General features: G+C 35.7%; 2 protein-coding genes across 3 annotated transcripts in view; one reads left to right on the forward strand and one right to left on the reverse strand.

The window, feature by feature from the left end:
- The window catches only part of HERC2 (E3 ubiquitin-protein ligase HERC2), an 80,262-nt gene extending 67,171 nt beyond the window's left edge, over positions 1 to 13,091 (reverse strand). The window contains exons 1-21 of the mRNA XM_089732773.1: positions 12,668 to 13,091; positions 11,698 to 11,872; positions 10,837 to 10,981; positions 10,562 to 10,729; positions 10,223 to 10,480; positions 9,565 to 9,723; positions 9,096 to 9,224; positions 8,782 to 8,902; positions 8,536 to 8,704; positions 7,729 to 7,939; positions 6,719 to 6,867; positions 5,517 to 5,676; positions 5,351 to 5,448; positions 5,108 to 5,263; positions 4,593 to 4,698; positions 4,410 to 4,515; positions 3,681 to 3,903; positions 1,614 to 1,758; positions 913 to 995; positions 752 to 825; positions 84 to 226 (exon numbers count right to left, since the gene is read on the reverse strand). Of these exons, the coding sequence (XP_089588899.1) occupies positions 84 to 226; positions 752 to 825; positions 913 to 995; positions 1,614 to 1,758; positions 3,681 to 3,903; positions 4,410 to 4,515; positions 4,593 to 4,698; positions 5,108 to 5,263; positions 5,351 to 5,448; positions 5,517 to 5,676; positions 6,719 to 6,867; positions 7,729 to 7,939; positions 8,536 to 8,704; positions 8,782 to 8,902; positions 9,096 to 9,224; positions 9,565 to 9,723; positions 10,223 to 10,480; positions 10,562 to 10,729; positions 10,837 to 10,981; positions 11,698 to 11,872; positions 12,668 to 12,904 (3,215 nt within the window). The 5' untranslated portion in view covers positions 12,905 to 13,091. The remainder of the gene's footprint in view (positions 1 to 83; positions 227 to 751; positions 826 to 912; positions 996 to 1,613; positions 1,759 to 3,680; positions 3,904 to 4,409; positions 4,516 to 4,592; positions 4,699 to 5,107; positions 5,264 to 5,350; positions 5,449 to 5,516; positions 5,677 to 6,718; positions 6,868 to 7,728; positions 7,940 to 8,535; positions 8,705 to 8,781; positions 8,903 to 9,095; positions 9,225 to 9,564; positions 9,724 to 10,222; positions 10,481 to 10,561; positions 10,730 to 10,836; positions 10,982 to 11,697; positions 11,873 to 12,667) is intronic.
- A 1,911-nt stretch (positions 13,092 to 15,002) lies between these two features.
- Atf6 (bZIP_ATF6 domain-containing protein ATf6) lies at positions 15,003 to 26,193 on the forward strand. Of its 2 annotated transcripts, none has more exons than XM_089732741.1 (13): positions 15,003 to 15,236; positions 16,049 to 16,241; positions 16,866 to 16,987; positions 18,689 to 18,780; positions 19,799 to 19,859; positions 19,942 to 20,195; positions 20,577 to 20,779; positions 21,550 to 21,700; positions 23,232 to 23,329; positions 23,750 to 23,841; positions 24,213 to 24,416; positions 24,490 to 24,879; positions 25,222 to 26,193. In XM_089732741.1, the coding sequence occupies exons 1-13, from the start codon at positions 15,194 to 15,196 to the stop codon at positions 25,590 to 25,592; spliced, it is 2,274 nt and encodes a 757-aa protein (XP_089588867.1). In that variant the 5' UTR covers positions 15,003 to 15,193; the 3' UTR covers positions 25,593 to 26,193. The 2 variants fall into 2 exon arrangements, with proteins under 2 accessions (XP_089588867.1, XP_028033494.2); XM_028177693.2 differs by having other exon boundaries at positions 24,216 to 24,416.
- The last annotated feature ends 566 nt before the right edge of the window (positions 26,194 to 26,759 follow it).

The following is a 26,759-nucleotide window of genomic DNA, read 5'->3' on the forward strand; positions in this document are numbered from 1 at the left end:
CGTAAAGGTTCATTCGAAAATGATACGTTATCATTTAGGACAAATAGACCAGAACATTTATTTTAAGACACTTTTTAGCTTGCCTTTGAAATCGTATGAGTAGATCACAGCTGGGGCTGACGGCGTCTTGGCCCTTGGGCTCATCCACCTTGCTGGGATCACCATTAATTATTGCGTTTATGGACGTTTGTGTCTGACAGCTTGTATTTCGTATCAAATGTTTCACCTATGGGAAGATAATTAAATAAATCATATTAAGAAGTATTTATTAACTTGGTATGCTCGTTTATAATATTATTATAATCTATCTATAATCTATGTAACGTAATCTTTGAACGACCTTTTCTCCAATTCCTGATTAGCTTGACCAGTACAGGGTAAAAAAGGTTTTCGTTAGTTCGGTTTAAAATTTAAGCCTGTTTTTTGTTTGTTAAAAACTAACTACAAATATTATTATTTTATTATTATTTATTGCTTAGGTGGTTGGAGGACCTCACAGCCCACGTGGTGTTACATGGTTATTGGAGCCTATATACATCTACAAGGTAAATGCTACCACCCACCTTGAGATATAAGTTCTAAGGTCTCAGTATAGTTACAACGGCTGCCCCACCCTTCAAACCGAAACGCATTACTGCTTCATGGCAGAAATAGGCAGGGCGGTGGTACCTACCCGTGCGGTCTCACAAGAGGTTCTACTACCAGTATTATGTTTTGAATCGCTTTAAAAATCATTGTTCAATAATCGTACCAAGTGCATGAGCGGTACGGATGCGCACTTGTCCGATGTTGCAGTGTTGCTCAGATGATATTCTTCAGAGAACCCTGAGATTAAAAATGCATGGTGTAGACCAATGAAAGAAATAATTGATCGTTAAAAAAAAATTAACACCATGGATATATTAGTCTCACCGGTGACGTGTTCAGGATCGTCGCCCGTTTTCGATACGGGAGGACCACGTTGTCCTGTTATTATATCCACCTGGTCATATTCGCTGAAAAGGTACATAACATTAAACCAGTAATCGGATTAGCCTCAACAATTATTAATCATTACATAATATTCGTCAAATACGGCTTTATTTTGATATTTTCTTTTTTAAACGAAGTATGGTTTCATTGCCAATGAAAAAAGGAATTTGCTTGATATTATCATAGCGCATAATTATATCTATGTATCGTTTATTTTTTTAAGGGATTTTAGGACCTGGTAACTAGGAGCTTTAGGTCAAGTCTTATTTTAATTTTAATGAAAACTTTTTTTATAGGAAGAATGATATTAATAAATGAAATGACAACGAAATGAAATGAGATGAGATGATAAGGGATAAAATATAATCTCAGTAAAATGGTGGTCATTTACTGAGACTTTTCAGTGGTATTTTTACGTTTAAGTTATGTTCCACGGCTTTGTTTCACTTTCCCACATTTGTGCACTTTCATAGATACTAAACAGTTAATAAACCACCGTTATTACACATTTAAACCTAAAGAAATACAAAATAAAACAAATCACACAACTTCACTCATCGCGTTCCCGCCAAAAAAGTCCATCTATGTACTGCAATGAGACGATTACACAGATCCCTACAGTTAAGAAAACGTTTACTCACTTATCAAGCTGCAAATGGTTATACATCTCGGCTGAATGAATTTGCAAAGCATTCCGTACGGCGTCACGTAGACCTCCTCCCCCCAGCAGAGACCACACCAGGAGCTCTGTCATGAAACGTGCGCCTGCACTAGCGGGCATTGAACCTGATGAATAAATAATTTGTAACTTGATATAAAACGAATTATTAAGAAATTTAGATACAAATTTGTACAAATTTATACAAGCTTCAACAGTGTATCATCACCCTTTTGCTTGAATGGCGAGACGAGCTCACGGTCCACTTCGTGTTAAGCAGGTGTCATATATAATATCACAAAGGGTTTATTGTACCGTCCACCGCTGCTATCCAAGTTTTAACATTTTTAATTGCATGTGCTTATGACTATGCGATAAGGCTGCCCATTGTAATCCTTTAATTTTTACTAGAGGCGTTCAATGGTTTACTCTATTCTCTGATCTCAGGAGTGAGTTTCTCGCCGGATCTTGTCAGTGGGTTGCGTTACCGATCCGGTGGTAGATTCTGCAAAGCACTGCTCTGCCAGTCAGACCAGTGTTAGCAACACTCCCGGTTTGAGCCCCGTAAGCTCACCTACACGTTAGGGCGAACCAGAAAGTCTCTCAAGGCTATCAGCATAGGTAAAAAAAGATCTCGGGACGTGTGAGAAATTGTAATAAAACAGCAGCCATAATCATATCCCAAAGCAGCAATGTACGACTACTATGCGCAGTCTAAAGCCTTCGTCAAACATAACGCGTACTTAGCGCCGCGTACTTAACGTCGCGCTCTTCAAATTGACTAGATGAGTCTAACGCTCCTTGACGCAACGCATTCGCCAAATCATAGTGCCTTTCGATAGCAGTGTGAAAATTTAAAAGTATTAAGAAATCGAGTGATTCAGATGTGGCATTGTATAAGCATGGGTATTTTCTAACTATTTATATCATTTTTTCAGGCATTATCTAGTATTTTAATACACATTTACATTACATTTACATTACATTAATTACAACGCCTGACGTCAAGGCGTCCTAACGCCGGGACAGAGCGCTGCGTACTTATAGCGCTGGGGCTCTGTTTGACGGTACGTTACCATAGTAGTACAACACATCTCGGCGTCATAGCGCGGCGTCAGTTTAGCGTTCTGACGCGCGCTATTTACGCGTTCTGTTTGACGAAGCCTTAATAGGTCCACATTACATTCTACCCTCTTTTACTTGAAATTAATTTAAATCAATACTATATTTTAATGGCAGATTTTGGAGTATACAGGATTAGCGACAATTAACACTTTTGATTGAATTTCAAGAGGATCTCGAAAATTCTTTTATATGAGGCACCTAGGTTTCCTAAATGTTCATTGGGGCAGGCATGCCCTTTTTGAAGAACTTTCTGCGATAATTTATAGTATCGTGAAATTTTAATAAACAGCCGAACATGTCGTGGATATTATATTTTTTTCACGATTTTGTTTATATGCAATGTAACAGCTGTCATTCACATTAGAGCTTATACTCCGTATATCTAAAGTCAGGTGACAGCCCCGTGAGCTCTCACCTACTAGCTCGGTGAATCTAGAATAACCCCTTGAGGTTACCAGAATAGGTTTAAAAAAAAGTACATCTGTGTCGCCATCTAGTCATAAAAACGTAGTTTTATTCGTAAATACCAGCGCTCCGGATGTATATAAAAATGAATTGCTGTTCGTTAGTCTCGCTAAAACTCGAGAACAGCTGAACTGATTTGGCTAATTTTGGTCTTGAATTATTTGTGGAAGTCCAGAGAAGGTTTAAAAGGTAAATAAATAGATAAAAATGTAAAGTAAAAGGTAGATAAATATGAAAATGCTTGGAATTAAATAAAAATAACAATTTTGTTTTTCCTTTGATTTCCCCCCCGTGGGACCGATTTCTTCTGTTTGTTTTAAGTTTATTTTATACAAAAGTTTAGGTCTTTTATTTATCGATTGAGGTACTACGAAGTCTGACGGGTCAGCTAGTTATCAATAAAATCAAACGAAATCAAATAAAATGCGTAACTAAATCAATATAACGTTTCTCCCTTAACCTTGAGGCAATAAGGATATGAGATGATGTGCCCGCACTTGAGGCGTGGGCAGTAGCAGCGGCCAGGACGCGGCCAGCGCGCGCCGCGCCGCCACCGCGGCTACAGGACCCGCGCGCCCCTCCGCCAGCGACACCAGTGCGCCGTGCACGCCGCCGCACCACGATCTACTCTCCGTCTCGCTCTCCACCGAATCTATACCTCGGGAGTATTGCCACGCATGAACCTATCAACAGACCATAATATTTAAGCGATTAAAGACGTATAAATCTTTTTTTATTGCTTAGATGTGTGGACGAGCTCACAGCCCACCTGGTGTTGAGTGGTTACTGGAGCCCATAGACGTCCACAACGTAAATGCCGCCACCCGCTTTGAGATATGAGTTCTAAGGTCTCAGTATAGTTACAACGGCTGCCTCACCCTTCAAACCGAATTACATTACTGCTTCACGGCAGAAATAGGTGGTGGTACCCACCCGTGCGGACTCACAAGAGGTCCTACCGCCAGTATAAAGTAGTATGTTAGTTTTTTTTTTTTATATTCAGAATTATCATTGCACATGATGATCAGAACTCACAAAACACAAAAATCAATCTATCAGCAAAAAAAATATTTCGGTTTTTTAGCTTATGTCACGCATGCACAGTGACAGTGCTTTTAATTATGTGTGCGACTCGCGAAAACCGAAGAAAATATTAGTATGTATGTTTATTTATGATCACATCACTCACCTGTAACCTCAGTAGATTCAAACATGCTACCGCTAAGCATTCATTCTCTTTTGGGTCACCGGATGTACTTTGTTCCACAACTAATCTTAGAAGTCTTTCTAAAAATCTGTAACGAATTTAAAAAATTTAGATTGTTATTTTTCTACTCATTATTTGTTTATCTTTTGTATATAATGTACTCACTTGAAGGTACCGTCTGACAAGTCTATCACGAAAGGCATAGACGACGGTAAGTCTCTGGGATTTTCTTCACTCCATACGAATATATGATTTGGACCACCACTAATTCCTAAAATCAAACTGTATGTATCAATATATACCACTGACTGAAAATTAGCGCTGTTCGATTTATCGACTTTGAACAGCATTCGCTGAGCCACCTTCTTTTGCCTTTTTCTTTTTTTCTTTTCTTTTATTGATATTTTCTGTGCCACTGACCGACAAAAGTGGCTACAAATTACAAAAAGATGTCATAGGCGGGCGCATCACGATGCTCAGCAATGAGCGATCAACTGAAGAAGGAGGAGGAGATTGATATTTTATTTTATTTAGTGTGAAAGGCAATAAGTTAATTTATTATTAGTATTATTATTATTACATTATTTAGTAACGTAAACTGATAACCATTGATCATTATAGATTTTATTATTCCCTGATATTTATAATGGTAACTCAATATTGAACGTTTACGTATTTACCATTCGCTTTAAATGAAGGACTGAGTACTTGTAGTAATTGCGGTACAGGTCGCACGATTTGCGCTCGTTCGTGCGTGCCCCAAGCGTACACGGCGCCCTCTGACGTCAGAGCTACTCCGTGACATAATCCCAATGACACGTCTATTATACGTATACCTAAAGCGAAAAATGTAGTTGAATTTTTTTTATCATAAATATAATACTGCCATGTTATATAGCTATGTTAACAGTAGCAGTTCATACCTTGAAAAGCTTCCATTACTTTTGGGAGCTTAACGTTTTCCAGGTTGCCATGTCCTAGACGGTAATTATCGCCTTTTCCCCATGTATAAACTTGACCACTGTGAAACATTAGTAAATTGATGTCTAATTCAAATAAATTCGAATGTACTAGTGGTGAAATTCTTACTTGTCAGTCAGAACAGCGTGGAAATGCTCGCCAGTATATACCCTTGTGATCCTTAATACCGAAAGTGATGCTATGGTTCTAGGAGCACCGCCTTCATTGTCACCAAACCCTTGCACTGCCCCCTCCCATGTGCAACACAGTGTGAGGCTGTCACCCCAACCTGGAAAAGTAAGCGATGGGTTAATAATAAATCGTCTTAGGGTGGATTCGACCAAACTTAAATTTATACACGAGTAACTATACGAGGAATAACCTATTCCATGATTTTAATCTCGAGTAAATCCATAGGCGTTTTTCCACGTAAACGATAGTATACTTACGCTGGGAATAACAATACGCGAATAGCAGGGTGAATGGTGAACGAAAATAAAATCCAGCAAATAAATGTTGTTGTACAACGGCATAGTGTAAGAGCATACAAGGCGTCAACTCGATTTTGCCGTATTTTAGTGTGAAAAAGTAGCTGTAGTGAAAGATATCTAGCTGTCAAACGTTATAATTTTATTTGTTGTTTGTTTGAGGGAATTGTCAAGTTTTGTTCGTGTGCTTTTATCTTTTTTCGTTTAAATGTTGCATTATACAATGCCAGACTATTAATAATGACTTAGTGCATTGCGTTGACATGAAATTAAAACAGAATAAATATTTATGAAATGACAGAAATCAGATGATTGGACTGACTGACGCCATTACATTATTCTAGGAATAGCTCCGTTACTAGGTGCGAAACGGCGGTATAGTAACAATTCCCGAATAGGCCCACTATTCTTAGAATTGTAGATGGTAAAACGTAAAATTGATTTACTCTCGATTAACTGACGAGTTATTCTAAGAATAAGATTTACTCTTGTTTGGTCGAATCGACCCTTAGACATGTGAAGAAGACAGATAAAGCATTTTTTTTGTCTGGTTACTTTTTACATAAATAATATCTAAGTATTTTTTTATTGCTGGGATGGGTGGACGAGCTGACGGCCCACCTGTTGTTAAGTATTTACCAGAGCCCATAGACGTGAGCTCTAAGGTCTCATTTTTAATAGTACAACAGCTATCCCGCCCTTCAAGCCGAAACGCATTACTGCTTCACGGCAGAAATAGGTAGGGTGGTGGTACCTCAAGACGTCTTATCACCAGTAAAATATTTATATTATTCTAATTATACATTACTGGGTTTCTGCAAAACTACCTTAGTTGCAACTTACCTAAAGACACGTCTATAATGCGTTCAATGTTATGCGCGTTAAAGGACACGGGTTGTGGAGTGAGACAATTTTCAATAGTGCCGTGACCGAGACGGCCGTGAGGTCCACGACCCCACGTATACAAAGCGCCACGCGATGTTATAACAGCGCTGATCACAAAAAAACAATGAATTAACAATTTTTCGACTCTGAAGTCGCATATAATGAACCAGTAAAAATGAAACTATAATATTATTATTGGTAAATACATAACACGCAAATGATCTAGTCTATCTCAATGAGTCCATGGACAATTATGGCGTGCAAAAATGGCGGCTATAATTCAACCGACCATTGAATATTCCGAATGACTTTACACAGACCAAGCAATGAGCAAACTTTTGAGAATTTACAACGACATTGCCATAAAAAAGTTATAGGTGAAGTCCACATCCATAATGTTTAAACCTACCATAACATAGTGGAATCTCGCCAAAATAACGTTAGTAAATATATTGACCACAACCAAATGACTACAACAAAGGCTTAGAAGAAGAGTGCCTCAAAATCTACTATGGATTGATTGAGATGGACATGTCACTAAACCTTGTGTCCTCACTGATTTTCTATATTAATTTTTTTTTTTCTAAAAACTACTTTTTAAATTATAATAATAGTATAATAATTAAATATAAAAATGAATTGCTGTTCGTTAGTCTCGCTAAAACTCGAGAACGGCTGGACCGATTTGGCTAATTTTGGTCTTGAATTATTTGTGCATGTCCGGAGAAAGTTTAAAAGGTAGATAAATATGAAAATGCTCGGAATTCAATAAAAAGTACCAATTTGGTTTTTCCTTTGATATGTCCCCCGTCAGACGGATTGCTTTTGTTTGTTTTAAGTTTATTTTATACAAAAGTTTAGGTTTTTTATTTCTCGATTAAGACACTACGAAGTCTGCCGGGTCAGCTAGTAATAATTAAATTAAACAGATCACAGTAATGAAGAAAGTTAACAAAAGGTTATTGAACCTGCAGGCCACACCGGCAGTGACGCGCGTCACTTCGTGATGTGCGAGGTGATGGATTGCAGATGGCGCATCCCTATTAGCGGTGTCGCCGTGTCCGAGCCGGCCGTCCTCACCGACACCCCAGGACCACACGCCGCCGCACGACGAGCAGCACAAGAAGTGTCGTCCGGCGGAGTGGCATGCCACTTGACATATGCTCTTATTTTCCAAACCTGATTGAAATGTATGATAAATTAGAACAGTCACAAGTTAATATAACAACATGGTACAGAACATGCTAATGAATTTGTAAATTATTAAAGTTATATTTCCAATATTTGTGGACTCTGAACCTTAAAAGGGTCAACAATAGTGAAATTAAATGGTTGTAATTGTTTTAAAATGATGAACTTATTTCTCTTTGTCTAAATTAATGCGGGTACTCGATATAAGAGAAGTTTAGCTTTAGTTTAGTTTAGCCATTAGCTTCATTGCTTTTTAATTCAAGAATGTATTTTCTTTTTTTAAACATTCCAAGACTTGTCTAATGTGTTATTGTGAATTTTGAGAGAAAAAAATAGTCAATTAAATCATTAAATTGGGTATGTTATTTTTTATTTTAGGTGAATGAGGGGCAATAATCCCGAAAATAAATGACATAAGGAAGTCTTCATATTATGTCTCTACTTGGGCAGAGACAATAGAGACAATAGAGACTTTCGATCACCGATTATTATTCAACCAAGTGGTTCTTTATGTTGAAGACTCGTAACAAACCTAAGAATCATCTTTAAATAAACAATACATTTGCAAAACATATGTTAAATACCTGGAACCAACTGTGGTGTCATAGTATCATAGGGCAGTGTGTATACAACTCCGTCTTGAGTCAAAAGTAATGCTAATTTTTCTGCACAGGATATTTGCTGTATTCTAAGTGAACCTAGTTGTATAGGGCCTAATCCTACTGAGATCACTTCTTGGGCGGATTCTGTACACTGAAATATAATATCCAAAATAAGTGTTTATTAAGATTTGGAACGAAAAAGTGACGAATTATCGAAATCATAATTACCGTTACGAATCCTTTTAATGGTGGTAGTAGGGGTGCCCCAAGTCTATCTAAATGACACAGTAACGCAACACCCGCTTTTCTTACACTCATCAAACCATCGCCGCTTGGAATATTCAGCTCTCTGTAAATTATAATCTAGTTCTAATCTTACTTTGTTACCTTGCAGTTTATTTTAGATTTCCAAAGTTTAATTAAGCATAGCTATTCATTAGAATGAACTAAACACATAAACTCTTTTTTTAAATATAAATAGACGACATATAGGAGATTGGTGCGCTAGAATTCTAACTATAATATATTTCTTTCAATCTTACTTTAAAAATACTTCAGTGGGATTTGTTTCTGTTGAAGGTTCATTGTTGACCATGGGGTTAGGCGCTGCGACTTTTGCCATGCGTCTGAGAAAAGGCCCCAAGGGCGCTGTACATTCTTCTAGAGTAATTCTGGAAATGAAAGGTCAATTACGATCGGAGACATAATCACATTCATTACTCTAGTTATGGGTAGGATATATGTAGGTAGATGAATAGACTATATAGTGGGTTAAACGGGTAGGTATTTTGTGATATCCGTAAGAGCGCCGATAACCAATTAAAACTCAGAAAAAACAAACTTGTTCACCCATCTCATCATTTATAGTATAAAGACAGGTTTTCGTTGAAACTTATGAACAGTTCACGGCAACAATTCTTGACATCGAATGTCAATATCTGTGATTTCAACTTATAATTGTCTGATCTTATTCACTATAAATATTAATGCAACAAATAATGTGTTTCTAACCTGTGATTGGCAGGCTGTCGTTTTTGCTTAGGAGGTAAAGTGACTAGAACATCAGCTGCTTTCAATAGTGCTGGCAGTTCGGCACGTCTCGCACACAACTCAACCCACACACATAATGATATACGCCAATCACCAACAGGTACATTACAACCCACTTCACTGAAAAAAATTATAGAAAATGTATGGGTAAATTGTGGTCTCCGTGAAAATGATATTCAAAGTAATCTAAAGTATGGTTAAAGTAGAAAGTAGAAATGGTTTTGTAGTAATCAAAAGATTAAGCACCGCATGTTCAAAGTTTCCATTCCCTAGTAGGCTAAGCCTGTTGTTGTACTGTCTTCGAGAGATCAATCTCTCGCCTTGAGTTTGGCAGGAGTATTCACTTTACGGTGTTCAGGATTACACATTTAGAATTAGGTAGTCTACGATTTTTCTGACTACTTTTAGCAATGACATACACAAACGAAACAATAGTGTAACAATAAACAAAAATACAGATGCCTTTGCAGTTGGCAGTGATTAGCTGAACACGTCACATGATGTCCATGAGCACTGATGATCCCTTACTGCCAGGAACTCATTGCTTATCTGTCTTCTATCCATCTATGTATCTATATATGCTTATCCTCTTAAGTTAATGGAAATTTACATGACATACCCTGTCACAACCTGATGTAGGAACTGAGCAGCGCTATCTACAACTTCCGCCCATATTTTCTGCGATCTTGGCGCTTGCTGTGGGGTCCCTGTACCGGCATATAGCGCAGCATCAGGTAAAGCCCGCACTGCATCCAACGCATCTTTCAGCAAAGCTGAGCAAACATCTGCATCTTCTCCACAGCGCCACGCACGACGTACCAGCGACAAAGCTAAGCGTAACGCTGCACGAGCACCAACCCGTGCCAAGCCGAGAGTACTGTAACCAATAAGTTTATATTTTACTTAAATTCAAGCATTGGTTAGGTTTCATTCATTGTTGGAGATATATGTTCATCACCTTTCTGAATCATCAGTGGGCTCCTCAATTTCTTCTTGACTTTCTGCGCTTGCATCTATGGGGTTGTTAAGTGCATTTACAACATTGCTTAGTGCTCTATTGCTTACACCATGTGGAGGTTTCTTCTCTAATTTCGCTTTTTTAACTTCTTTTCTGTGACTTTGATCCCTGAAGAAAATTTAAGAATTACATGAAACTTTAAAAACTATTAACATTATGAAACATTTCTTAGGGTTCGTAATTTTTAAGTGACCGTTTGTTCGATCAAACTATACCTTATAACCGCCACAAGATGTCTGTTGCACAAGACTATGAGATGACGGATTTCTGAAACTAATGGACAGCTGACAGCAGTGTTGATGGCTCTAAATCTTTGCTCAAAAATCAATGACTCCATTAAACTTAGAAGACATTCTGGTCCTGCAAATCAATATTTAAATTGAAATAAAAAGTTTTTAAATTCGAAGAAAACAAAATTCAAATTCAATGATGTTAATTAGCAATTGAAAAAAGTAATCTAGTAAGAAAAAGGATCACCAGAATAAGTTTTGTTTATATGTCATTTTAGTCTCTAAAAAAATGACAAATAGATTGAACATGCACTTGGTTGCATTTTAAAATAGATTTGTATTTGTAAGAATTAAATTATATAAAGACAATTAATATTATACAATGCTAATTAAGAAAATTTTCAGCTAGTTCATCATGTAGTATTTGTATTACACAAAACCTTTTTATTGTAATTGTAGTTATTGAATTTTAATTTGGTCTGTTGCTGACTCTATTTATTTTATTTCCATATTTAAAATCAAAGTTACCTATTTTTACTAATACTTATTTGACCAATTTAAATTAGACCTATTGATATTACTTGATTCCATTTTAAGACAAATAACAAACATATAAAAACGATAAGGTAAAAACAAAACTAAACAATAAGAGTATTAAATCATGCATAAGAAATCATTTCATCTTGCTAAAGGGAACTTTGGTAAATCAATAAAAATCTGTCCTGACATATGCAGCTAAATACCTTTTCATAGAATGAAAAGAGATTTTAAAAATTTTGATTTGTCATATTTTGCATTTAAATGGTTTCACAGTCATTCATTTAACAATCTATATAATACACTAACCTGGATCTTGTTTCCATTTGAGATCATCTATTATTTGTAGTGATGTTGGCGGATTCACATATTTTGTCAGGATAGATATTCTATGCTCTTCTTCAACAGATAGTGCAGTGCATGGAACACAAGCACATCCAGAGTGGGGACCACAAAGACCATCACAACAAGTACAGGTTAATATCTAAAAAAAATATAGAATTATTTCAAAAAGATCTAGATATAGAGCACTTTTAAAAAATGTTTTATATTATAAATAACTTACAAAATAATACACACATATCATTATATACATTACTTATTTCTTGGCTTTGATCTTCAAATTTTGGCACAATTTGGTTTGAATAAATTAGATTTACTAAACATTTAATTCAATTTAAAACTAAGTCATTAAGGTAAACTAACTAAAAAAAAAACTAAGGGCTGCCTCCTTCCTTCATTATATAATTTATCTAAAAAAGTTTACTTCTCTGTGCCGCTACCCACTATTAGGCCAGGAGCTCAAAGAATTTTACCTAGCACCAATATAAATAGTCGTGACAGGTTTCCTCATTTTAAAGTTAACTTAAAGCTAGTTACAATTTTTTGGGGTGATGGTCAAATACCATTAATGGTAATTACTTAGTATACAAATAATAAATTATAAGAAAGTATTATTATTTAGATAAATATGTTTCTTTACAGTCCAGGAAAATAGTGCATTAGCTCCTTTTTCATATCAATTACTATCATGGGGATCCTGCCAAACACTTGTATTACTGCCCATCTTTCATTTTCATGGGCAAGATTTAAAGTTATGTATTTTTTTATTATGGTTCAAACAGTCCATTATATTCTAGCGTAAATGGTATTCAGTGTGGGGTGGAAGCTCCCGTGGTATTGAAATCCCAACTCCGATATTTTCGTTCTAAACGGTTATGTAGCCTAGACATTTATACTTCATAATTAGTGCAATATCTTCAGAGAACATATTATTTACCCTTAGGCCGCAGTAGTATTTTCCACTATCCCCAAGTTTAGCAGTAATACCAGCACCGTTTACGAGGCCGCTTCCGGCATTGAAATATATTTCTCTGTCTTGTAAAAGAATATTAAATAAAGCAGAAAGGGAATCTGGATTGTGTAAGGCCTCCTGTAAGTCAGGATTGAGCCATTTAGCATCCAAATGTTGTTGTGGACGAAAAATGAACTGTTCGTGCTCGTCATGGCTTGACATTTTCACAACAAGCACAACTCACAAAGAATTATGAATACATTTTTCGTCGTTATGAATTTTGTACTGAGTAATTGCTAACTGAAATGTAAAAAAATTACTAGCGTTCTCATTACAAAACCCTTTTCACAACTCGACTTAGACAGCACGGGAATTACCAAATAACAACCGAGTAATCAATCATCGGGTAGATTGAAATTTTCAAGTGTCAGCTGTCAACAATCAACATGTCAAATGGATTTTTCTTTTTTGTTCAGCGTAAAGTGTGTGCATCAGAATCATCAATATCAATAAAATTAGAATGGCTAATAGCATCCAAATTGAATAATATGATTTTGAATTAAAATAATTTTCTTTCTTAGAACAACCGATGCATATCAAAAAGGGTCGTCGTGCCCCCTTACGGTGGCACGGAACGGGCCTCGAGGTGAACCCCACTGCCCGGGCAGAAGCTCCCTGCCACTCAGGCCATGGGTGAAATAAGTGCAGGGAGGAACTGAAAAGGGTACTACAAATATATTAAGTGTATAATCTATGGGTACTACTGTTCGCAGTTTGTCCGGCTGCATTGCACATCTATATATACTTATATATAATACGATGGGCTTGATTTTAGGCGACGGATAGATGCCCGCGGAGGTAGCACCCCGGCGCCGACTGCTGTCCTCCGCTTCGGTTTTTTTTTCTTCCCTTACTAACTGACTAAATCTAACTAGCACGCGAGGGGCCCGCCACTGGCCCCATGCCGCAGCCCCACCTCTACAAAATAGAGGGGGAGCCGCGGCACTAGTTTAGGCGCTCACCCGCTCCGGGCTCCCCAGAAGGGGAAGACCAAGGCGGGGAGGGACCGACATATAAGCACTCCTCAGACGGGGGAGTGGTCCACCCTCGGGGGTGGTGAAGAAATGGGTCCCCATAGGAGGGGGTACCCCAATAGTGTGGGGGGAAGTGACGAGTGAGGACAGCTCAGTCCCATGGGGGCACTCATTATGAGCACTCCCATATCACTCCGATTAAGCCGACTATCTTACTATAGTAGGGGATTCCAGTAGCTCCCTTGGTAGTGCCCAACCACCAGGTGGTCTGGCGTGCAAGGGAGCTATATTGTGGAGATGTTCGTGGGGTCAGCCCGCTTCTAAAGATTACGAGCTAGAATCCGGATGAACTCCTCGAGCTACTCCACATCCCCCCGATGCATATGCACGCACGAAAACTTTTTGAAAGGCGGGACGTTCTGTGGTTTGTAGTAGTAGCATAGACTTTACCAGTGTAGGTACATAAATAATAACTCCATGAGTAGTAGTAGTTTTATTTTTCCAACTGGAAAAGCAAAGGTGTTATACCATAGAACCTAATCTTTTATTTAAATTTCTTTTATATGTGTGATTAGAAATGAAATGGTCCAACTGGTGGTAGGACCTATTGTGTGTCCGCGCGGGTAGGTACCACCACCCTGCCTATTTCTGCCGTGAAGCAGTAATGCGTTTCGGTTTGAAGGGTGGGGCAGCCGTTGTAACTATACTGAGATCTTAGAACTTATATCTCAAGACGGGTGGCGCATTTACGTTGTAGATGTCTATGGGCTCCAGTTACCACTTTACTCCTTAGGTGGGCTGTGAGCTCGTCCAACCATCTAAGGAATAAAAAAATAAAAATAAAAGAAATGAAATATAATCTCAGTAAAATGGTGGTCATTTACTGAGACCTTTTCAGTGGGTTTTTTGGAGGATCCTAAAAAGTTAGGTAGGTACGTCCAGTGGCTTTGTTTTGTTTTCCCACAAAGAAGCTGTGGTTTGTATTATTTTGACAGTGTATTGTTTTACTTAATGATTCTTCTTCTTCTAGTAAGTGTCAAGATGGTGACTTTCATATCGGAAATTCGTAAGCAATGTACCGAAATAGTTTGAAGCATGGTTCATGAAAATCTATGTTTTCGATCGATCGATTATTATTATTTTAATTATTTCATAATTATCAGGCTAATTATTTATGTGTATTATTTAAGCTATCAGGCTCAAGACGATGAGTGGGTCTTTTGGCTTAAAAGACTTAAATTCCAAGCAATCAGATTAATTTAAAAAATAATCCTGAGTGACAAAGATGAATAGAACATAGAATAAAAATTAGACATACCAAAACAGAAATTGACAATGACCAATGCGTGTTACTGTTCATAAATTCTAATTTATTAATTAAAGTTGCCGGATATTATAGAACCGTTTTATCTACATGTGTAGTTATTATTTCGATTGCCTAGTAAAATAAATCTATGGCTTCAGTTAAATAGTTCCGATGGATGAGGATATTGTAATTGATAACAAAACTGGTTTTTATGGTAACGTAAATTTTAAATCAATTACTATTTGGTTCTTGCATTTAATTTATTACCTCTATTGTGTTTTATGCATGTCCTTGAATAAACTTTCTGTTTTATTAAAAACTAGGTAATTTAATGACCGAATCGCGTTCACAACTTTTATCTTTATTACATAGTTTAAAATTTTATCTAAACTACGCGGCATGGTTTGTGTTGATGTTTATCTACGAGTTATTATTTATACTTTACTCTGGTGTGAAATGTTACCACAATATAATTGTAATTGTTTCAATCTTACCAATCCCACGGCTTTGTTCAGAGATCATGAGCCTTTCGCAAATTGCAAAATCATTTTATATGTAACTCATAAAAATAACCTGAATTTGACATTTTGTGATGTACATATTTAATATGTTTTATGCATTGATATTATATTATACTTTGGTTATCATCACAAGATGAGGGAATGCAATACTGGCATATTGACCTACTACTGCTTCTCCCTCATCTTTTAAGAGAAGCGGTAGTATTTATACATAAGGGGGTGTTTAGGGCTTAAACATCAACTTCTCTTACCCTGAAAACATTACATACAAAGACAAAGAGATAAATATATTTTTAAATCTGGTGTCCCTCTATATGTCTATGTATATATATGATGAATAGAGAAATAATGTAGTATTTTAAAAACTTACATTATAGAAACTGTTTTATTAAAAAACAAGTATTAGATTAAGCTATACTTTCAATGGTAATTGTAGGGTTTAACTGCTTATTTAAAATTCTCCATTTGGTTATTGAATTTAATTTCTCGTTTATTTTTGTTGAAGGTGAAGATTTTCTAGATGAGCTCCTATCAAAGGACTACTGGCCTTCATTACTGGATGGAGCAGATGCATCGCCCAGTGAAATTCTAGCAGATGCAGCTCCAGTTCTTGTACCACCTATATCACCTGTGTTGAGTTTAAATTCATCTCAGAGCAGCGGTAATTGCGATTCTGGCAGTGATGATGACTCTAAAAAGTAATTAGATAATAACAAATATTTATTGCAAAAGATAAGCTACTCATAATCCACTTGATATTATAGTATTTATGGTGCCGTAGGCATTAAAGCATGATGGCTGTCATTGATTATGAAGACATATTAATGTCACATGACGTTTTCGAAATATGCAGTTAATTTCACTGGCTTGGTAGAGCAGTAGCTAGCAGCCCTGACTTGTCTTGAGGGCCGTGTGCTAAATTCCCACATTAGGCAAACATTTCTATGATGTAACAGGTCTGCGTGTCAGGATGACTGTGTGTGATTTGTCCCCAGTATTTATTTATTTAATTTTTAGTTTAGATTAGTGTAAAATACAAATCATTTAAAATTTGTAATTTTGTTATTTTCAAATCATTAACTAAAAAAGGCTACTACTAATGTGCTGGAGCTGTGACTCCAAAGTAGCTCTTGGCCTCTGATAATAAACAAAAAATGAAAACAAATTAAAAAATAATTAATCCCCACACTCAGTCTTCAAAGGAATGTGGAGGTTTTGTTTGGCTTGGTTACCTTTGTGTTGTGTGTGTAAATTAAGAGCTATGTTAGTATTCTTTTCTGAGATGTAAGAAATATGTTTTTTTTTTTTTCAAACTAAAACAGTGGTTCGAATACATCAACAAGACAATCATCGAATTCACCCTGTGACTGGATGTTAAATTTGGATCAGGAGCCTACAAGCAACCTGAAACTTGAAGACGTGGAACTATTTTTACATAAAACAGGTACAAATCGCACCTTCAGTAAGACAAGGGCCGAAGTGCTAATTTTAAAAATGTTCAGTAGAGACGTTTTAAGATATTTATAGATTTAAATTGTGTTTTTCTGCCCATATTAATGTAAAATAGTATTTTATTTATAGCAAAAATATACCTTATACATGTGAATATTAATATGTAATTTGAAAGACTGAGTTATTTATTTATTTATACTAATTATTTAATGAAATATTAATGTATGCCTACAATTATGCCATTATCCCACCAACATTTAAATAAATGTGCAGTTGCGACCAAAGTTACACATTATATTGAAATTACTTATTAAATGAAAATACTACTTATTTTCTACATCTTTATTCTTCTTTTTCTTAGGAAAATCTTTATCAATGATAAAATAAAACTACAATAAAAAAATAACATAAAATTCACTTCTAAAAGGTTTACATTAAATCTATAAAGTGCCACATATTTCTTTGTGGAATGCCAAGTAAATGCGTAACTTATTTATTTTTTCTGTCAAATATGTGCTCTCAAATTAGGCATATTATGTACACAAAATGTGACCATGTCTTTCCAAAATATAAAAAAAGGGCATATTTGCCCTAATGACCCTTATGGTCCAGTACAAAACCACTACTCGCGCGGGCGATGCCGCAAATGACCAATAAGATTTTGTCGCGCCAATATCATCCAAAAAACGAACGAATGGTACAAAGACACTTTTACCATCTGGCGAAAATAATCTAGTGAATGTCTTTGTTCCTACAGGTAGAAATTAGTTTTTAAGGCACTTTGGCATATTTAACTCATTTTCAGAAATTTTAGCACTTTGGCCCTTGTCTTACCGAAGGTACGAAATGTAGATCATAAACATTCCTGGCGCCCTTAGCTGTTCCCGCATCTCTTACTGCTCTTACTGCACATCTCTTACTGCTGAACTTCTAAACAAAGTCTAGGATATATTGATCTTAGCTTTACTGGTGGTAGGACCTCTTGTGAGTCCGCGCGAGTAGGTACCACCACCCTGCCTATTTCTGCCGTGAAGCAGTAATGCGTTTCGGTTTGAAGGGCGGGGCAGCCGTTATAACTATAGTTGAGACCTTAGAACTGATATCTCAAGGTGGGTGGCGGATTTACGTCGTAGATGTCTATGGGCTCCAGTAACCACTTGACACCAGGTGGGCTGTGAGCTCGTCCACCCACCTAAGTAATAAAAAAAAAGCTTCATGTACTTTTTACAAGCATTAAGACTAGTATAATGTAAAATTGTCTAGATCCTCAGGGCATTGTAAAGGACTTCTCAATTAAGCCTGAATAATTCAAACTACTTTTAGAGTTTAATATTCAAGTTATTGTCATTTTATGATCAATGTCTGAGTCAATTGTCTGAGTGTATTAAATTGTAAAAATGATCAATGAGAAATGAAACCGAAATAGGGTGTGGGTAATTATTTATAACTATCAATCACTACAGTTGGTACGAAAATTCGAATTCTTCTTCTTCTTCTCCATCGCTCCCTCTTTGCTGAGGATCGTGACTCCGTTTTAGCTTGTCTACTGTCAGCCTCCATCGGTTCCGGTCAGTTGCCTGGTGTAGTAAATTAATAGAAAATTCGAATAGATCCATATATTTATAATATTGTATTTTTCCCCACATTTTTACTTAATATGTAAATTCTAATGTAATTAAAGTTTATTTATTAGGTCCATCAAATGTACAGCCAAAAGGCTACATACAAGATGCAGTTCACAAAGAAAAAGGGCCTGTCATGTCGATTGAAAATGGTGTTATCAAGGTAAGTTTAAACAGTATTCTTAAGTAGAATTCTTGGCTAACAAAACAAGGCACTGTGTGTATCGAGTGATTCCACAGATAGAGTTGATTTTTCTTAAGGATAAAATGCAATATAACTTGTATTTCAATTCAAGAGAATCGGGTCTATTAAAGAAATTTATTGAAAGTAAGGCGTAAATTAAAGCCCAAACATTAAGAAGACTAATCTAGTTCTATGATAAAGGCGCTATAGTTTTCAGAGAGTTTGAGAGATGTTCTGCCTTTTCCCCATAGCGATTATTAATACACAGTGTAGACGGATCACACGAGCTTTGACGTCTTTTTACGTGTTCCAGTGCATTTTATTTAGCTGATATTATACAGAGTATAAAAACGCAATTAATTGACTACTAATACAAACGGAACATAATACATATTAAGTCCCTGTGGGCTGAGTCTTTGCTCGTCCACATGCCCTGGTGGAGCTGGAAAGGCCTTCGGGCCACCAGTAATCCTTCCTTCATAAAAAAGAAAAAAAAAACATATCAAGTAGTTTTAGACGACTGGCATATGCCGTCTTTATTCACGATAATTAAGTTCGATCGCTTTTGGAATCATTAAAATACTGTTTAACATTTAAAAATGTTGTTTTATTACAAAAATTACTTGTTTTCGTTTTGCGTATTTTTATGGTTCACTTTAAGTCTCCAAAACTATTCAAGTCAACATGCTTATATGTGCCGCGAAGCATATTTATTTTCCATTTTGTAGCTTAAAGAATTCCCGCTTAATACAATCAATTGAATTTTCACCACTTGTAACAGTACAAAAAACGAAAAACAAAAACGGCTTTGGTGCTAGTAAGCTAAGCACAATGCGTGTCGTGAGTTTATCGGCCCATGCAACTAATATTGGTTTCACGCTTGTTATACAAGTCTATGGAGGGTAGAAGTATCTCTAGTTAATTTAGTGACGTCACTGATAACGACGGACAAAATTCTATTTTTACTACGACGAATACAAAATTCTATTTTTACTAGGGTATCAAGACTGAGATTGAAAGCAGCGATACAAAAGTAACGTGCCCTACGACACACAAAGGTATGTATCGAAATTATTGATGAACCGAAAAAAAAGATTTTTTAAATTTGTTATTTGTTTACTTATTTTATTATAATTTCAGGAAATGGTTATGTTCAAAATGCATATTTTAAAGTTGTAAACGAAAATACATCATCATGTATTTTTGTTAAAGACGAAAACCAAATCAAATTAAATGATCAAATTAAGTTAGTTGTTCAACAAAAAAATTCCAAACTTGAGAGATCTTCGAGTGTCATTCCATCACATTTAGTGCCATTAGAGAAAAATGCTAAAATTGCCTTAATACCAATACCACAGACTAAGCTCAACGATAAGAATGGACATTCCATTAAGGTAAGATAAAAAAAGCAGTATGTATTATACTAAAAATACATTAGGGATAGTCACATAAAATAATTTAAATTTCAACTATTATAATATGGAATCATAATATGAAAAAATATTATGCATTAAGAAAATTGGGATGCAAATTAAGAAAGTGAATATAATCGTCAATAAATTGAAAACTTCTTTCTATTACTTAATATGGATATACCTACTCGTACTGAAGGATCCGATTGTGTTGGGTTCAAATTATGTAGCATGTACGATCAAAAGATATAATTTGCTAAAATCCTGTTCCAAAAAATAAAACGTAAAATTATTATAATTTGAAAATGGAATTGTGAATCTAAACAATTTAAAATATCATTTATTTTTTTTTAATTTTCAAAGGCAGTGTCTCCTAGAAGTAATACTTCGATCGTGATAAATACAGATCTTCCCTTAAGTGATAATGGATACGAAACAAAAGTACAAAACGGGACGATATGTACGACAGAACCAACGAATCCCAGTTTCGACGGTATTGATCTCTCTAGTTTAACTGCAAATGAAATAAGGGCATTGAAAAAACAACAGCGGATGATAAAAAATCGGTAACTATATATGTATAAAATACGAGTTTTACATTAATGTGAAATTAATATAATTTAATGAATGAATTAATAACGTTTTGTATTCCATCTGTAATCTTTGAAGAATAAAATATGTACACATGGATGCATTGGTTTTCCAATACCTAATATAATACATAAAGAAACAAAAACAAAAAATTCTGCTTCTCTACCCTCTCTCTCTCCCCCATTCTCTTCCTCTTTCTCCGCAATCCTTTTATCTATTTTTTAATCGTAGTTTAGACTATTTTCTTCTTTTTTCTCCGCCTTATCCCACTAGATGGGGTCGGCACAGCGAATTTTTCTATTCCATTCTCTTCTATCAGCCGTCATCTCAACTCTCACTCTCACTCCATCCATGTCTTCTTTGGTCGACCTCACCCCCTCTACCTTGCACTACCATTTCCATACATCTCCTAGTTAGACTATTAACGAGTCTAATAATTAAAAAAAAAAAGTTATTGTTTCTTTAAAAAATAGATAATGGTACCTAATTAAGATACTATTATCTCTCTTCTGTTTGTCAAAAGATTTTTTGTTTATTTAATTCTTTTTGACGCACTCTATTGTGATTCATATACTGTTATTGTCTTTTTGTAGATATTAATTGATTCTAATCTATATATAATTATGTAAGCCAAGAAATCTAATCATATAAGAAATCTGTTTGAACACATTGATCCAAAAATTATAGTCTAACGGATTTCTGTGTATTAGTGAAATTCTAATTAAATATATCTTACTAATTTAAGCGAATCAGCTTGTCAGTCACGACAAAAGAAGAAAGAGTATGTGACTGCGCTGGAACAACAATTACTGGAAGCACACCAGGAGATAGCAAGTCTACGACTCGAAAATAAGTTGTTGAGGGATCAACTCGACAGCAACGTAAGAAGTCGGAAGGTAATACAAAACACAATAAATCTCTCTATATATTTAACACGGTGGATTAGTTTTTTTTTTCCTCCTACCTATGCTGATAGCCTTGAGAGGTGAGGGTGAAGCTGAAATAAGCTTCACCCTAACGTGTGTAGGTGAGCTCACGGGGCTCAAACCAGAGTGTTGCTACACTGACCCTAGCAAGAGTAGTGCTTCGCAGAATCTACCACCGGATCGGAAACGCGACCCACTGAGAAGATCCGGCGAGAAACTCAGTGGGCTGTGTCTATGGGTTAATTCGCTCGTCGAGCCCTTCGTCGCAAGCGACGCGACGGGTTCGACGAGGACGGTGAACGATCCATTAACGGAGCCTAAAAGCACCGTTAATGGATCGGGAGGATCCGTAATGACGTGCTTTGGGCGACGTCGACTGTTTACCATTCGGTCTACAGGATCGGGTATGTAGTTTCCAGCGGCCACGACAAGAGGGTTCTCATGTCGTGCCGCCTTCTCGAAATGGCGCAATGATGCCGACTGTAGATACTTACTGACAGAGTCGAACTCCAGGTCATCGTGGAGTGGATTAGTACTGCGTTACAGTAGTAATGTACGTTACGTAATATAATATACGCTGTAGGAAAACACGCTCGTATAACTCCACAAAACGCGTTAAATGAAATAAATTGACACAATGGTTTCAATTGAATATTAAAGGAAAACTGTGCTATGAATAAAATATGTTCTTTTATTAAAATCTAAATTTAAAAAAAATACTGGCATACGCCGTACGTGTCTCGCAGGTATCTGTTTATCACATTCATATCAATAGTGCATGCGCTAAGAGTAAGTGAGATAATCTACATGTTTATATACTGAGCAATGAAAATAAGTGCATATCCCTATGAGTTTAAGGACTATTTTATATTGCACTTTGACAATATATTTTTGCGGTGGTATTTAATTATCTTCTAAGAACTTCTCAAAATATAAATAAAGGTTTAATTTTGAATCGAAATGACTTTCTCAACAAACGGTTCATGGATTATAATATTATAACTGCTCTGTACCTACTTAGTCTAGTCAACAAGTTCAAAAACGTGAAAAATAGAGATAAAGGTCCTAAAAATATGAGCGATGGCTCATTCGATTCGGAATCACTTCTAGAAAAATGTTTTTGAAGGATTTTGGTGCAGGTTAAAAATTGCAAAATAAGATGAAAAAAAAATGATATTTCGTTTTTTGTTAATAACTTGAAAAATATTAACATTGAAGCAATTTTGAAAAAAGCTCGTTAAAGAGGAGGAAATTTCCAATAAAAAAGTCCTAACTCCCGGAACTCTATCTCCATTATTTATAATTTTAATTAGACGTTGAAAATAGGGCTCCGCGCGGCTGTTACAGCACGCGCGCGCCGCCGCTAAAGAGAGTTCAGCAATAAAAATATTTTTTTTATAACATAAAATGTGATTTTAAAAATTTGACAAAATTATAGTATCTTCTTAACACTTGAATCTTTTTAAATGAAAATAACATTTTAATTTGTTTTCTTTTTCAGTTACCACGCCTCGATCCGTCGACATTAATACCTAAAAAGAACATAGCTGTTATCTTTGCTATGGTTTTTATGGTTTCACTGAACTGGAATGTCCTTGGGTACGTAAGTTTCGTTATCACGAACACTCCGTATTTACAAAACTCATTTTAATAATAACTACTATAACTTTAATAAACTAATATGAAAAAAATGTTTTTTTTGGGGGGCTTGTTTTATACACTCGCTAGAAATATACTCCACACGCTAATTTCATCGGAATGGATGGTTTTTACTTTAAATGTAAACTTTGCTTAAAGATAAATCCTTTCAATTGTTTTGTGAATTTTTAAATATCTTAATGATATAATAAATAACAAGTCAATCCAATGTGTTATTACAATATTATTTGACACGAACTGTTGTTTTGAAAATATGCAAAATTATCTAGAAATTCTAAATAGCACTTTTTTTTACTAAATGATTAAATAAACCTCACCTCTATGTACAACTAATATGATATTATGGTAATCTTTTCGAAGGTGGAACTCAAAGCCATTCCTGAAACCGTCCCCAGAACGACAAAGCACGAGACATTTACTATGGGCTGATGAGAGCAGTGTGGAATTAGCTGGTATGAAAATAATGTACAATCACACGTTAAAATAAGTGGAATTTCCGCATATTTCGCTTTCTGTCACGGTCCACGCAAGTCGAATCCAGAGACCTACCTCGTATTGCCCTCTTCTAATATCTTCGTATTACACTCTTCAAACGTTCCGATTTTCAGAGCTGAATAAACCTTATTTTAATTTCAAGCTGTGCGACGACATTATTGGTTTTCTATAGGTTTTAGTAACCGATTAATACAACCCGCTCTGATCTTGTTTGCCACCCAACTAACACTAATTTGACATATTAAACCAATAGTTCTTAATTGAACTTTCGAAATATTACTTAAAATAACAATTAAATTTCTTTGTATTCTATATTTTTATTTTTCAGCAGAAAGTGATCAAATGACAAATAGCAGTTACGATTGCCAAAACATGACAAATCCTCTCGATTCTATATATGTAAACCAAACTGAGAGTATTAGGATAGCCGGAGACCTGAGTCGATGGATTAGAGGAGGCAAGACTTTGAATTGGACCGAAAACAAGTTCCGACGAAAAAGAAGCGCATATATTAGTGAAGAAAAAATGAATGGTATTCAACCTTTACTCAAACATTATTAACATAAACGTTAGATGTAAATCACTCTCCAACCCTAAAATTTCAGGTGGTATTTTAGAAACATACAAACTCTTTAACAAATTAAATTTGGAAGCGAACAATATCGATTTTCAAAACACAAGAAATCAGGTGCGTAACATCCGTGATAAGTCGCGACTGCGACGCCTTAGGCGGAATAATAAAGACATTGATTTCCCCGAGAGTGCTGTGATCGACTACGACCTGTACACAAAACCAATGAGAAAATCTATGAACGATATTAACATGGAGGACTTCGGAGAATGGAACACTCTGCTGCAGGCCCTGGACAGGCGCGACGACACCTTTTATGTGGTCGGAGTTGGGAAGGGCGAACACCTGCTGCTGCCTGCCGTCTCGCATAATGTCACTCGCCCTCCTAAAATGGCACTCATACTTCCTGCACGAAATGGAAATGGTAACGTAATTGTTATCGATACGTAACACTATTTAATTTTTATTTATTTATTTCATTTACTTTAAATATTATATTACATTAAAAATAACACTTCACTAAACTACCTTAACCTATAGGCTGGTTGGATCCAGACTATATTGGTAGTGTTTTTTTTAAACTTAGATGGGTGGACGAGTTCATGGCCACTACATTTTGTTAAGTGATTGCCGGAACACACAGATGTCAACAATGTATATGCACCTTGAAATATGAGTTCTAAGTCTCAGTTTTACAGTACAACGGCTACCCCATCAGTACTAAACGGTGTGTAAATAGTTCTAAATTACCAATGTTGCATTTTAGATTCCATATTGAACGACCACGTGATGTTGATGCAAATAGATTGTTCTGTATTGAATACAACACTGGTGAAGCTCAGGTCGGACGCGCTTCCGGAAAGTTTAAGGAAAACTCAAACAAATGATAAAGTACGCAGTGACAAGTTCGATATTAAAAAAGTGAATAAAGAAACAATTGATGCTAGTCTCTCTAAAGTTCTACAAAATGCCAGCAATAATCTGCCTAATAACATAATTAAGAGAAATAAAATTTCTACTAACCTAGATTATGACATGATGTCGAATTACTTAATGTCTAAGGAAGACCCTAAACCAGCTAATAAGGTCCAAAAGGTCCAGTATACAGAATCGAACAACGTCACTGTTAGTCCATGAAAAGTTTAGGTAATATAGTTGAGTTATTAAAAAAACATAGAGGTTTAATAAGCCTATTTTCGTAATGCAATAAAAATTGGTGTACCATATTTTTAAAAGTCAATGTAGGACGAGACATATATTTGCTATTGATTTAATGGTTAAGGTTGACGTATTTCACATGCATTCAAAAATAATATTGTTAAATAATAACATTAAAAGATGAACATATATTAGTTGTAGTATATAGTTTTGCAATAAATTTCATTTATTTAGTAGGAAATTCACAAAATTGTTATTGAAATTGTTCTATTGTGTTGTTAATTATTCTTTAATACCTCTACCGTTGATCACTTGGCAAGAGTATGACGAATTTTCAAAATTGGGAATTCGTCCAAAGCCTATTTCACAAATTTAGTGTTAATTCTAATTACTTTAGCTTTGTATTGTCAGTGATAGCTGGTAGTCATTAGAGTTCCTAAAGAATCTAAAAATGTTATGTTAAGTATCTGTTAATTATATCACCAAGTATTACAAATTTGAATTATTTTGATTCTATATTCTATGAAAATTGTATCGCTTAAAGTTAATATTTTTAATACATGTCTAAACAACGAGAAAATCTCATTTTTATTCCAAGATAGCTGCAGTCCATTTGTGTAAAAAAAAAAAGATATTGAATCATTGTTATCTGCCTGCCTATCCAAAAACACTAAATTGGTGTCGATGACAGTCTCTACTTGAAGCCTCGCGGTGCATTATGATATTCCTCATTTCAAAAAGGGAGGTGTCGTTTTTGCTTCAAAAAATCTCATTTAATGGTGGGAACAAAAGTAGATTGTTTATTCATGGCGGTCAAGTAGACCAACTGCGAATACTTTACAATGTTTGGAGTATTATAATAAACGGGACGATTAAATTGAAACGTGGAGAGCACAGTAGTAAAAACAGCAAGAGAACAAAAAACGAATGTTAATAACTTAAGGATCAAACACCACCACCCTTTATAATTAAGTTCGAAGTCTCATTTATTTGATAACATCCAACTTAGCGCTCAAACGGGAACGCACGATTGCTTCTTGGCAAAAATAAGCAGTGTGGTGGTACCTACCCATAATAGCTTACAACACGCCCTATCAGTAAAAGTCAGCTGCCGATTACAGTACATAAGTACTCTACATCATCGTT

This window comes from Bombyx mandarina, chromosome 15 (assembly GCF_030267445.1).
Source record: "Bombyx mandarina strain Sakado chromosome 15, ASM3026744v2".
Classification (NCBI taxonomy): Eukaryota; Metazoa; Arthropoda; class Insecta; order Lepidoptera; family Bombycidae; genus Bombyx; species Bombyx mandarina.